The sequence below is a fragment of the Lottia gigantea genome (genome assembly GCF_000327385.1).
Source record: "Lottia gigantea unplaced genomic scaffold LOTGIsca_82, whole genome shotgun sequence".
Lineage (NCBI taxonomy): Eukaryota > Metazoa > Mollusca > Gastropoda > Lottiidae > Lottia > Lottia gigantea.
This window is the reverse complement of record NW_008710725.1, coordinates 209,804-224,539: the sequence shown is the minus strand read 5'-3', so window position 1 is coordinate 224,539 and position 14,736 is coordinate 209,804. Positions and strand designations below refer to the sequence as shown.

At 37.4% G+C, this 14,736-nt stretch overlaps 1 protein-coding gene across 1 annotated transcript; it reads right to left on the bottom strand.

Moving 5' to 3' along the window:
* Positions 1-1,742: 1,742 nt before the first annotated feature.
* On the bottom strand, positions 1,743-13,416 carry LOTGIDRAFT_179711 (hypothetical protein; the record flags this gene model as incomplete). The annotated part of the gene is made up of 10 exons (XM_009067399.1): positions 1,743-1,787; positions 3,355-3,512; positions 4,480-4,671; positions 4,999-5,139; positions 5,343-5,445; positions 5,859-5,966; positions 6,422-6,591; positions 6,897-7,074; positions 7,428-7,657; positions 13,371-13,416. The coding sequence occupies 10 exons, from the start codon at positions 13,414-13,416 to the stop codon at positions 1,743-1,745; spliced, it is 1,371 nt and encodes a 456-aa protein (XP_009065647.1).
* Between the last annotated feature and the right edge of the window lie 1,320 nt (positions 13,417-14,736).

The following is a 14,736-nucleotide window of genomic DNA, read 5'->3' as shown; positions in this document are numbered from 1 at the left end:
GCACAACCACCGTTTACACCCATCACGCTGTTTGGAGGTAAGTTTATTCAAAGTATCACCATTAACAATCATATCCGGAAGCTGGAGTTCTAGGATTATTAAAACCCTCAGCCCATGTTCAGTCGAGATTGTACCAATGTCACCGCCCCTCTGGCGGCACACATAAAGTAATTACTATAGTGGAGCTAAAAATTGAGAATGTCGTCTACTTTCCACCATCGCGACACCCTCAAAGTGCTAGATATATATATGTCTCAACACAGCAAACAGCAATCCCCAACCATTGCTTTCTACTTCAGAGACGACCAGAATCACATTATTGGGAGAAATAGACGATAAAAATATGCCGGAATTGGTGAAAGGATTGGAGAATTTATCTCGAGATTTAGGAAAAGTTAATGGTACAATTTTAGTTCAGTTGGAGACTCAAGTACTGGAAATCAAAATTGGGTAAGTCACGAGATAGTATTGAGATAGCCCGTCGTCTCTTTAATACTTCCACTTATTTAAACCGTGTTTCACTTTAGCAGTTAAACCTCGACAACGAGGTAATAAATATTCATAATGTCACATGGTTTTCAAAGCAACCAATCAATTCGCTTTTACTTGTATAAATATTACATGACTTTTATCACAGCCTGTTCAACAACTTACTGTAATTTTCATAATTATGTCATTTTCAGCACTATAATAACCGAGGTTGAGTTTTTGGTTGCCAATGACTACGGCAGAAACGTCATAGATAACAACAGTATAGACGCCATCTTTAAAGAAAATAAACCGGAAGTTATCAATAGTTATCTTCCCTTGCCTCTGTATTTCTCCAGTGCTGGTATAGCTGACCCCGAGGCCGTTAAGGGCATGAAACCAATGGTTAGTATAGATTATAACAGTCATTTTGTGATAAAGAAAAAGCATTCATTGGCTGAAATGATGCTATCCTTCTGAAATGTGGATGCCCCTTTCTCATTTCGAGAGCAGCATGATATGCTATTACTTTGTTTTCTTGTATATTGCGTAAATCTGAAAAGTCTTTCCAACATTTTGAAGTTTTTGTTGTTAATTTCCAGGTGCAGCGAGATTGGTCCTCCGACAATTGGTACGTGTTTCTGATCATCGCTCTCATCTGTGTAGCTGCTCTGGCTGTTTTTGGATTCTTCTACATCAGACGAAAAAGGTAAGTTAGGTCTATTTATTTGAAAGAATCATATTATATGGAAAAGCTACTTTTGATGGGACATTTAGTAAGAAGTATCACATGACCGATTGTGGAAAGCCAAGCATCGTTAGAAGAGACTATAGATAGAAGATTGAAAACAGACTATATTCCAAGGATGGGAACTAGTGGGTGATTTTTCATAGGGCTGTATAATTCTTATTTCACAAGGATGCTCGATTCTGGCATGCTGGAATCATCAGAAGAGACCAAAAGATGGGAGATTTAAAACAGCCTCTTATCCATGGGACAAACTAGTGGGGTTCACGCTGGGTGCTGTGGCATCATTTGGTGATATTGGTAACAACCATGACAGTATGTGTCACTTTTTCATGGATTCTATTGGCTTATTATGCTTATCATTTCAGACGTTCTGATAAAGAAAACATTAAAGTTGGGCTTCCGAATAATTTTGATGCTACACCAGAAAACAACATGGCGTTCGAAAATGTGTTGTATCGCGAAAACAACGAAAACAACGAGACTCGAGAACAACAACCGACCACAACGCTACCTTCCATGACCCCTACTCTTCCTGACGACCCGGATACGCTTGGTGGCGCTGCGGCAGCTAAACCTTTAGACAATGCCTACGACATTCCGAAACCTATCAATCATTATCAAGACATCGACGAGTGTCGTAAACCGGAACCACCACCACCGCGATGTGGCGCCACTGCTGCCGGACCTTATTTGGACATGAATGGAACGTCTCAACGTGGAGTTGACAATACTTACCAAGACTTTAATAAGCTCGCTGTCTCGATGAAGGACGTGGAGGAGAGCGAAGAGAATCACTATCACGATATCGACAAAATCAAGGAAGAATTTGACATCAGTGATCTAAGTTCCGATTCGGAAGATGATATCGCGAAGGAGAAATCTGCGTTTGCATAATTTAAAGAAAAATAATTTAATAACGTTGTGCCATGAATTAATATTGTGATTATTTCATGATAATATTTATCTTTTTGCGTTGTTTAACCTCATTTCGCTTTTTCCATTGAGTAATTATCTCCGAGTTGTAACTTAGTGAAAGTTTGTGACGTCAACAAATTTCAAATTACGTAATGTTATTTATACAAGATGTAGGTTTGTTGACGTCATTGTCGTTTTGATATATCGACCATTGTGTCTACATTATAGTGAGGTAGAAAATATAACCGAGGGTGGCCGCTCTTTTTTACAGCCACATTTGTCTATGTTGTACATAACAGTTTTCTAGAAAACATCATACATATATTTTCCTAGCTGCAAAGTCTTTCATCGCCTTTATATTCTGGCAATTTCATTTACATCTTAATCTTCATAAATGAGATGTAATTAGGTTTTCTTTCATTTTATGACGTTTTTCATGTAGACGTTCACTGTTACGCATTGAAACAAATGGTCTCTGGTAAGCATAATGTGTGTTTATTATTAAATTGTACTCGGATGTTTAACATGCTCCATAATTGATGAATTGTATCAAAATGTCGCCAGTAATTACATTGTCTTGCCATAATACTATTATAATAAATCCTTGTAAATACCGTGTACATATTGAACATTTAATAAAGATTTATTTTCTTTTATTGTTCCTTCTTTTATGAGAGTTAAATGAGGCTTTCTAGTCGTACCTCGTCTATTATCAACTTATCCATCCATACATCCATATTAACATGGCACACAAAGTTGCGAAAGTCAAGAAAATAAATTGATTCATTATAAACAACAGACAGGGGAGACAACTAAGAAACTATTTGATATAGAGTTGCGTCCCCTAACTAAAACAAAATAATAAGTACGATTTTTTGTGAACACAATAAAAGAAAAATAATTAACAACAATACTGAAAATGTTAGATCTTGTTATCGGAGACGATTTACAACAGAAAGCACAAAGGCGGTAACTATGATTAGGAAACTTTTTGATATAGAGTTGCGTCCCCTTATAAAACAAAACAATATTCTGTGAACAAATTAACAAATCAAAAGCAAATCATTAACAAAATATCATTAGTTATTGATACTAAAACGATTAACAACAAAAAGCACAAGGGAGGCAACTGTGATTAAGAAACTACTTGATATGGAGTTACTCCCCCCTACACAGGGAGGAACGTAACGATTTGTACAATGTTTCTTATTTATGCCCACACAAGAGGCATAGGCCATGACATGAGCTACATAGTTCTGTTCGTGAACACCACGGAATAGGTGAGACATTGGTCCTGTGGCGAAAATGGCGACATCTTCTCCGCCATGTGTTTCATCAACTACTGGAACTGCAGCAGGTTGTTGATACTCTTTATCTTCTGCAAATTGAAAATATTCAGTGCAAGTTAAAGTAAGCGATAATCTAGTTTACGATCTTTGAATGCAAATCAAAATGAGATTACGGACATGTTTCTTGCCAAATCGCAATTGATAAGTCGAGTGCACAAGTGGACTAACTCACTGACGTAGACACGCAATTAGTTCAATAGGATTCCACAACAAATGACGAAGGCTAAATCTATTGACGTGGCAGGTCGATGATCATGTCTACCAGTTAACCCTGGTCAATATCAAACATCTAAAAAAATGCTTTAAATTTAACCAGGTACATTATGATGTTGATGACGGCGGCGATGCTCTTTTTGCTCTTATGGTGATGATGATGATGATGATGAAGGCAATTCCGTTGATAATGACATTAACGACTGTGATGAATATTCCACTGATGCTGTTATTGGCGACAGCGACGATTACTGAAACCAGGTCATAAGATTGTGAGCACTCTAATCAAACGGCTCTTCCACAGCATGACAAATCGTTACAACTTAAGAACGAAATGGCGTTTTCGACTCTTATCTATCTAACAGAAGTAACTGCAGTTTTCTACAAGGGAATATAACTTGACCTGGTTGATAAAGTTATATAAGGTGTTATAACAATCTTACTTGTATCGACTCCAGTCAGATTGTGTCTCGGGTAATTAGCGCCGTTACCATATACCAGGGTTGTGTATGGCATTTTATCTTTTGGTACGTCATCCCAATCCATTGGATCTACAAGACCTGAAACAAGGGACATTACTCGTCAATTATTGCTTTGCTGGATTGTTGCCGTTACAAGTTATCTGATATTACAGAATAGGTAGATGTTGGTAATTGAAAGATCAATAATTGGTTACAGGGACGTGTTAAAGCAAATGGAATCTCGCTCTTTCGTCCAATAGCAGAGATAAGAAACCGCTTCTACCCTTTCTCCATTATCAAAATATTGACGAAAAATGCTTACCAAAAATGTCATTTCCGATGGCAGGATAGCCAGCGATGTTGAAAACATGGGAATGATCTCCGGTTACTACTATTAATGTGTCGTCGGCATCAGTTTCGTCCATACCAGCTTTTACAGCATCGTCAAACGACAGGACATCATGGATCGCTTTCTTCGCTTTGGTAGCATGATGGCCGTGGTCTATTCTGGCAGCTGAAAATGCAGTCGAAAGTTTAGATCTCAATTAGAGGAGGCAATAGCTAAATATGATTAGCTTCTACCAAAAGCATGGGCATCGTGGATAGCCTTCTTAGGATTAGTCGCATTAAAATTAGTTCTCGGAAAAATTAGGAATTTGAAATGCGGTACATTGTGCGGTCGTAGAGACAACCCCAAGTAATATATCCAAATCTGGTATGCATGTAATGACAAATGGAACAACTACTAGCTATCCTTGATTGTCCAAATTGTCAAAACCATTAAAGTCAACAGACAACCTAGACTGTTTGTTTAGTTGTTCAAATTTTTAATGTATCCTACCTTCAACAAAGAGAAAGAAGCCATTGTCATTTTTCTTCAGAATTTGGATGGCCTTTTGCGTCATTTCTGCTAATGAGGGTTGTCCTATATCACTGTCGTCTCGGTCGATTTCATAATCCATATGAGACGCGGAAAAAACACCTGAAATTTTCAAAAATTAATTCAACTGAAAACTTTCGTTGAAAATCAGATGCTTCTTTGCTCTAGCTATGGTGATGGTCACAACGAACTTCGGGTGTCAAGTATCCCTTCTACCACCTGGTCCTTGACCAAACGTCGTGGCAATAACCATTAACAGCTGAATCGATTGGGAAAGAATCTGTATCGGTCGGGTCTAAACTTACCTAAGAGATAATCAGTTTTCGAGGCGTCGACTTCCATCAACTGTTTCTTATTGGTAATATAACTATGACTCTTACTTCGCTCTTGTTTGTCTTTTTTCCATTCCTGTAAAGAATAAAGTCTGAGGAATGTACAGTGTACTAGAGGCTAGAACATTACTCCGGACTACAATTGTCTAAATATTTACATTCTGCGTAACGTATCTCTTTTCAGAATCATATTCTGACGTAGGGTTTCTTCTGGATTCAAAAGAAACACCTGCATTGCATTACTCCGGAATACAGCTGTCTGAAAATTTGCATTTAGCTATCCGTATCAATTTCCAGAAGCGGGTTCTGACTCCAGTTCTTCAGGATTCAATGACAGCGACACTTTTCATTCAAACGGTCCGTTAAGAACTAAACGTATAGTTCAAACACGCAAGCCGAATTTTCATTCTGAAAACGGCCAGTATCCATTAAGCCATGGTAGCTTATACTTTGAAAAAAGCATGATTGAATGGGATTCAATGAACTTACTTCAATTAAATTTCGACCGTCGATCCTCTGTTTACTATGCGCCGAGTTCGTTTGGGGATCAATGAAGTCTTTGGGTAATAAAGTTCTTCTTCCGCCTCCCATAATTACCTGTAATCAACAACATTTATATTTTATTTAATCGTATTGGTAGGATTATGGTCAACGGGGGTAGGGATATTTTGACCACATAAACCTGTAGTTCCAATGGTACATGCGTAAAATAACTCAGTAGGATAAAGGATTTTTAGTTTGCTCATTCAACGTCAGTCGACACCGTTAAAGAATGTGCAAGCTCCAAAAGAATGTCAAACCTGTCAATTATAATAATATCACAATGATAACGACTAGGTAGAACAACGGCGGCGATGATGATGACGATGACGATGATGATGATGATGTTGAAGACGGCAATTCCGTTGATGATAACGACGACGTTGAAAGCTACTGCTGGTGTTATTGACGACAGCGACGATTACGATGACGTTGGAAGCTACTGATGATGTTATTGACGACAGCGACGATTATTACTACTACGATGATGATGATGGTAGTGATTTACTAACCGTAATGTTCTTATTATCTTCAAACAGCTGTAGCGACAAATCTTTACAGTTTCCAGTAACATTTGTCATATCAGCATCTCCTTCCCACGCCCTGGAGGCCGTATGTCCATAGGTGGCTGCCGGAGAGGCGTGAGACAACCGAGCTGTGGAAATTATACCAGTAGATTTTCCTGTTAATGAAACGAACCTGACGTTGTAAAAACACATTCAGATTTAACAAGGAGCACAAACCTAACTCTCTAGTATATGTGCTAAATGGTGTCAAGGTATGTGACTGGGTTTTTAATAGCTAGACGTCTTTTAGACCTGTTCAGTTAGCTTTTGTAGAGTCTTGGAGTTTTCAACTTATAAAGATGTGCCATTTCAATAGGTTAATGTAGGGAGAACATTTTTGAAAAACCGGACGACTGGGCAACATTGGTGTTCTCTATGGTTATCTAGCAAGGTCGACTAATCAAGTATGTTTCAAACTTACCTTCAGTCATCGACCAATCTAAGATGGATGTTAGCTGAGATTCTTTTGTTTGGGAAGAACAGTCATGTCGTACTACGGTGTTGTCCACTCCAATGGTTCCTTGGTTAATCTTCACTCCACTCAGTAGCGCTGTGGCCGTACTGGCAGAACCTGAAGTCTGGCGATTAGCGTTATAAGTCTGCAAATATAATGAATAAATATACTACTAATAACTACTATACAAGTCTATAACGAATGCTGGACGATCTAAAAATGATCCTGCAAAACATAGTTGCGATACGTCTTACACACAAGATTTAAAAACTAAGAAATGTGGAACATTTAGTTGCATTATTTAAGAGGAGAAGCACCGCGGTCAAGACGGATTCTTTAAAAAAATGGACATATTTTATCAAAAGTGTCATAAATCTGCGGAGTCCAGATTGAGAAACCGGACCCCGTCTGAAAAAGAATTTTACGATCAATTCTGTCGTTAGTTTGGTATTTCTAGGTAAAGTGCTTCATTAATACTTCTTGTGAGGAATCATTTACCTTAGACAATCCAACAAAGGGAAACTTTTCAAATTCCAGGGCTGCATCGCCTTCTCGTATATTCTTCTCCTTCTGAAGTTGTGATCGGTAGAGTCGTGCTGCTGTAATGGTAGAAATACCCATTCCATCACCAAGAAACAAAATCACATTCTTGGCCTTGTTGATGTTTATTTCTGATCGCAGAGATTTAGACAAATCTTCTTGCGCCCATTTTATCCAGTCATCACGGGCTGAAACATACCATGGTAAACAGAAATGAAATAGAATGGAGTTTTACGTCCTACTCTTCTGCCCGAGATTGCTGTTATTAAGACAGGCAGCGTAATGCAATGTGTAATGAAGACAATTTTTACTTATTCTTAGACATCAAAGTGACATCGATTACTTGTCAAGACAGTGGCATTAAAGGGACATCGATTACTTGACAGTGACATTAAAGGGACATCGATTACTTGTCAAGACAGAGACATTAAAGAAACATCGATTACTTGTCAAGACAGTGACATTAAAGGGACATCGATTACTTGACAGTGACATTAAAGGGACATCGATTATTTGTCAAGACAGAGACATTAAAGAAACATCGATTACTTGTCAAGACAGTGACATTAAAGAAACATCGATTACTTGTCAATACAGTGGCATTACAGGGACATCGATTACTTGACAGTGACATTAAAGGGACATCGATTACTTATCAAGACAGAGACATTAAAGAAACATCGATTACTTGTCAAGACAGTGACATTAAAGGGACATCGATTACTTCACAGTTTCATTAAAGCGACATCGATTACTTGACAGTGATATTAAAGGGACATCGATTACTTGTCAAGACAGTGGGACGAATCGTCAATTTAACATTCAAACGTGGATAATTCTGACCACAAATGGATTTGACAGCTCAAATTTCAACAGTAAGCTGTAAAGACTATTACAGATTGGCTTAGCTCAAAAATTTCCGTTTCTAGGACTAAAGTATGATTGGTCAAAAGGAATGGCGCACTAGTCCCTTTAACTTATTATTTTTCGACTTCCAACTGTCGGTCGTTCAAGATTAATAATGTAACAAGAGAATTGAATATATCATTTTCAGTCCAGTTTTTATTTTCTATGCAAAAATCGTGTTAGTTTTTAATATTTTTGTTACGCTTTATATGTGTATCTGAGACACGCATATTTGCACTATTTATCGACCTATATATCATATTGTGATAGAAATACATTTGTTTTCAACCCTAAATCTCTTTGGTAACAAGCAAGTGGTTCGTTTTGAATAGGGTGTAATTCATCTATATCTATTGTCATGGTTGGTAGCTAAGCGTAGGTCAACGTTGTTTTTAAGGCTGAAATCAAATGATTGGTCGTGAAATGGTAAAGCTTTTGTATGTGTAACAAATACATATATAAAGGCGAGAAAACAGTTTGTGAACCCTTCGAAAAAAAAAAACACAACCTGTAACTTATTCAACCCACACGGGCATCTTTTAATACAGATACAACCATTAAACCAATACTTTCTTGAGCCCATGATCGACCTTGTCCAGTGGCGAAATATGGTTCGTACCCCCAATTATACCCTACTTCATTTCAAACAAATTTTCAACTATCATCTTTAACATATTTTCTCCCTAAAATATGTGTAGGAATGCAACGAATCAACTCTAATTTTCAAACATTTTCTCTGAGAAGTAATCCTCTCAGACGTTCGGTTGGAGGCTCTACAGCTGCCACATTTTGGTGCTCACTTTTGACAGTTGATCCCCCGTTGTCTGCCCCATATTTGTACCCCCCGTCCCGAGAGGCTTCATGGTGCCGCCACTTATCTTTATCCCTTTGAGGTAAACAACAGCGTCTCCACTAGGCTCCTCAGAGAGAGAATATAAACGATTAAATTCATTGCATTTTCATAATATCAATTTTCATTTTGAATTTAATCATTCAGCTTTATAATATATAAATGAATAAATTAATCCAACTTCATTTCATTCCATCGACAATTTCAATAAACTGAGATAACTTTAGAATTTCTACACAATTTAAATAATATCCATATTAAATCAAAATAAAACAAGGTTATTTCTGTTTGTAAACTGCAGTGAATCCTGAAAATAATGCTATGAATACAAGAGCTCATCTCGTACTGCTAACACATCTTTCAGGTACTTATTCCTCAGCAGGAACTTAACTTTTGATTGATTGATTATCAGATGACCTAGAACACGAGATATATGACAAATTCGCCAGATCAAGGCAATTGGAGTCACCCGTAGAAAAAGAAACACGTAGATTTGAATTTAAACCAGAAGGGTTGGTCATGGCCATATAGACAGTGAAGATTATAAGGTATGAGGTTATGGACACAATTTATACAAAAACATTGTGTTTTTAAGGGTCACCAAAGGTCAAGGTTTATAAAATAAAAACTGCCAAATAAAGCTCAGAGAGGTATTCATTCCCTTAATGATAATTCTTTCAATCTAAATATCCCTCGACAGTGGAAATCGAAAAGAAGTGGGCTAATACCTTTTCTACCAAATTTTACTCATTGTACACTTCATGGTATTGTGCGTCTGTTTTGGCACTGTCTTGTGCAGGAAACTAGGACGAAAAACTTCATTTCATTCATTTCATTTCAGATGACCTTACACATCGTCACTGGCTTCTTTAGGAGTTGGTCTAATGGGCGATGACCCCCTCCCCAGACTGGGAAAGATCTTATTTTGAAGCCTTATACATGCTGAAATGCATAAATACCACTGAACATCGTGAAATTATAAATTTATTCAAACGTGGAGTAGTGTGAAATCAATAATAAACGCTAAAACATGAAATGATAATTTAGATAAATGTATTCCTTAAGAGTTTAGAATGACGTATAACTAAAGTTGAACCGTGCACAATGAACTATGATGGTAGAACGTACTACAGAGCCTGATAGTGTTGATTTAGCCTACTCGAGTTTAGTTTTACTACTAGTATATACTCTTCTTATCTTCATACAGATACACACAAAGTTCACAAAACATTTCAAGTCATAACCGTATGAATGAGAAAAGGGTTGTTGGCATTTAGCGAATCCACTGTCTACTAAATCTCTACTGATTGAACTATTCCACTGTCCTAGCCGAAGACAATCCAACTTACTACTGACTGAACTATTCCACTGTCCTAGCCGAAGACAATCCAACTTACTATTGACTGAGCTATTCCACTGTCCTAGTAGACGACAATCCAACTTACCACTGACTGAGCTATTCCACTGTCCTAGTAGACGACAATCCAACTTACTATTGACTGAACTATTCCACTGTCCTAGCCGAAGACTATCCAACATACTACTGACTGAACTATTCCACTGTCCTAGCTGAAGACAATCCAACTTACTATTGACTGAGCTATTCCACTGTCCTAGTAGACGACAATCCAACTTACTATTGACTGAGCTATTCCACTGTCCTAGCCGAAGACAATCCAACTTACTACTGAAATGTCACTGCTACTGATTGGGTTATCCTATTTACTGTCTTGGTTTATTTCCTTGAGAATCAAAATAATACTCACATTGTGACCGTACGGTAGCCAAACAGCACAGACTCGTCAGGTACAGGAATACAGAAGCTCTCATCGCCATCATCTATAGTAGCGAACTGGGCCAAATGAATTCGTGAGACTCGACGGACACGGCTGAGTAAATTTATGTATATTATCGCACCTACTGGCCGAAGAAATACATTTAAAACATGTTAAGGGATGTACAGGTCTAAAAAATCAGCGGCTCAACTAAATAGGTGGAGGCCCGTGAACTTTAGTGGATTTAGTCACACCAGTAGGCAAAACAATAAAAACACTACCGTACGTAACGTTACAACAGAGTAACTCGTTCAAAAGACAAAACTATAAAAACACTACGTAACGTTACAACAGAGCGACTCGTTCAGTAGATAAAACAATAAAAACACTACGTAACGTTACAACAGAGTGACTCGTTCAGTAGACAAAACAATAAAAACACTACGTAACGTTACAACAGAGTGACTTGTTCAGTAGACAAAACAATAAAAACACTATGTAACGTTACAACAGAGTGACTTGTTCAGAAGACAAAACATAATTAAAAACACTACGTAAAGTTACAACAGAGTAACTCGTTCAGAAGACAAAATAATAAAAACGGTACTTAACGTTATAACAGAGTGACTTGTTCAGCAGACAAAACAATAAAAACACTACTTAACGTTATAACAGAGTGACTTGTTCAGAAGACAAAACAATAAAAACGGTACTTAACGTTAAAACAGAGTGACTTGTTCAGTAGACAAAACAATAAAAACGGTACTTAACGTTATAACAGAGTGACTTGTTCAGTAGACAAAACAATAAAAACGGTACTTAACGTTAAAACAGAGTGACTTGTTCAGTAGACAAAACAATAAAAACGGTACTTAACGTTAAAACAGAGTGACTTGTTCAGTAGACAAAACAATAAAAACGGTACTTAACGTTAAAACAGAGTGACTTGTTCAGTAGACAAAACAATAAAAACGGTACTTAACGTTAAAACAGAGTGACTTGTTCAGAAGACAAAACAATAAAAACGGTACTTAACGTTAAAACAGAGTGACTTGTTCAGTAGACAAAACAATAAAAACGGTACTTAACGTTAAAACAGAGTGACTTGTTCAGTAGACAAAACAATAAAAACGGTACTTAACATTATAACAGAGTGACTCGTTGATAAAAGCATAAAAACATTATAACATTATAACAGAGTGAAAACTTAAAAAAAAAAACGTTAAGCCTGTCGCATACGAGATGAACTAGCTGATCTACCTGCCTCAAGAGGTCGGGAGCTGTGCAACGTTCTCACTACTTCTTTCACTGCAGACGAGAGCTCTGGCCTGAGATATTATCTCAATAGAAAATCCGTACGTCAACGAAAACAACCGAAGTACGTTCGGACTGCATTCGTATCAGGTAACTAATCAAAATGGTCTCACTTCCTTGTTTTCCTTTGTTTATTGAGACAGGCAGCTCAGCTAGTTCCTCTCGTTTGCGCCAGGCCTAAGGCTATAACAAAGTGACTCGTTCAGCAGACAAAACCATAAAAACGCATGTAACGTTTTCCAGAACACAGGGTTTGTTTATTAGCTAAAAACTCACGAGTTGTGTCCCTTACTTCATGATTTTGTTCATCGAAAGATTGAATGGACACAGGCCACAAAATATATCGACAGTCGGTCTATTTTAAGACGTGATCTATTTTTTCACCACTTTTGAGTTTTATTTTTCACCATTTGCTCTATAATTGTATTTTATGTGAACGAAAATGAAATTTGTCGATTTGGAAAGATTTACTAGTGGTAAATAAAAATTCTGACAATTTTTCAATGCTCAGGCATAGTCTAGGTTCTTGTCGTCATTTTCAACTAAATGGTCAACTTTTGACTTCAGATTCCTCATTTTAAAGGTAGGTGTTAAAAAAACGTGAATAATAGATTAAAATAGTGAACAAGACATACTAATACAGATGTCTACATTCTCTTTGTTAGAATTCTCGTGATTTATTAACAACCCTTCTAAGAAAAATTACATTACAATCTCGTATCTTCTTTGTTTTAGTCTCTATCTAACGAGTTTTCTAACAAAGACCTATTCGAAAGGTAGTATTTTTAACCAATCAAATCGTTTGTAATTCAATTCAGACGTTTCTGGATTATATCCCATTAAGTTCTATAAACCAGGAAAGTGTTCCTTTAATCATGTCAACACTGTCTACACAGATTGTTATTAGGCGCGTTTGTGGAAGAAGATATGTTGACACACAGATCTTGAGGAAGGTCGATTTGAAAGATAGACCTTAGTAAACAATAGGTTAATCATGAGCATACATAAATTACTTACTTAAATATTATCTATTATAAGAATCATTTATATATATACAACCCTTTAGAATTTGTGAAATCGGGGTCAGTTTGCCCCTTTTCATATTTGCCCTGAGTTAGTACGCCCCTCAGCTATAGTTGGTACGCCCATGATAAATGTTCGCCATGGTTTATGTTTGCCCTGTTTCATTTTCGCCCCTGGCTATGTTCGCACTGTTCCATGTTCGCCTCTGACTATGTTCGCACCGTTCCATGTTCGCCTCTGACTCTGTTCGCACTGTTCCATGTTCGCACTGTTCCATGTTCACCTCTGACTATGTTCGCACTGTTCCATGTTCGCCTCTGACTATGTTCGCACTGTTCCATGTTCACCTCTGACTATGTTCGCAATGTTCCATGTTCGCCTCTGACTATGTTCGCACTGTTCCATGTTGGCCTCTGGCTATGTTCGCACTGTTCCATGTTCGCCCCTTTACCCACCGAGCTTGAGATATGTTCGCTCTACTTAATGTTCGCCCATATTAATGTTCGCCACTAGCTATGTTCTCACTGATTTATGTTCGACCTCTATTCGCCCTGTTCCATTTTCTCTTCTGGCTATGTTCCATATTCGCCACTGGCTATTTTCTCTCTATTCGATGTCCGCCCTCGTTTTTATCGCTCTGTTTCATGTTCGCGCTGTGTCCTTGCCATAATGTTCCAGGCAAATTCCCTACATATTTAGATGAAACTATCCCTTTAATTGGTATATCAGAGTGGTCAGTGAGCCCCAATTTAGTGACCATGATTGATCCCTTAATGAAAGAGAAACGTGGTGTTTGCTTTCCCGGTAGTTAACCTCAGAATTGATACTGGGCAAATATAGCCTTCTAGATACGAATCTCATTTAGAGTTTATCTTTAACTATTAGTTGCCCCTGTTAGCTATTATACTAGTCTGACTTACTAGAAACTTACTGACTCTTACCTACTCTCTGATAAATATTATGCTAGTCTGAAACTCTTACCTTGCCTCTGATCGTAGTATTATACCAATCTGAAATTTGCTTACCTTTAGGGAATTTGTTACAGATTACGGGAAGGGCTAGCTTTAAAGATACAGAATAAGGGAAGGCATAGCTTTAATAAGATAAAGTAAGTAAGAAAAGCTGAGCTAATAACTTAATATCTTATGTATACAATACAAGAATGACATTAAATCTAAACATACACTTCAGATGGTTCATTCCATCTGTTCTTATCATCGACGTGGCATCATTGGTATTTATCATTGGAATTTAACAGGCTAGTTAAGGTAAGAAAAGTAAAGTTTTCTACTTCCATGCTTTCAACCTTGCGTTCAGCTGTCCGCTTTATACAAATGCTTAAGAAAAAATTGTTTTGTCTTGAATTCAGTTGTTTTAAAATGTCTAATCGTATCTAGAC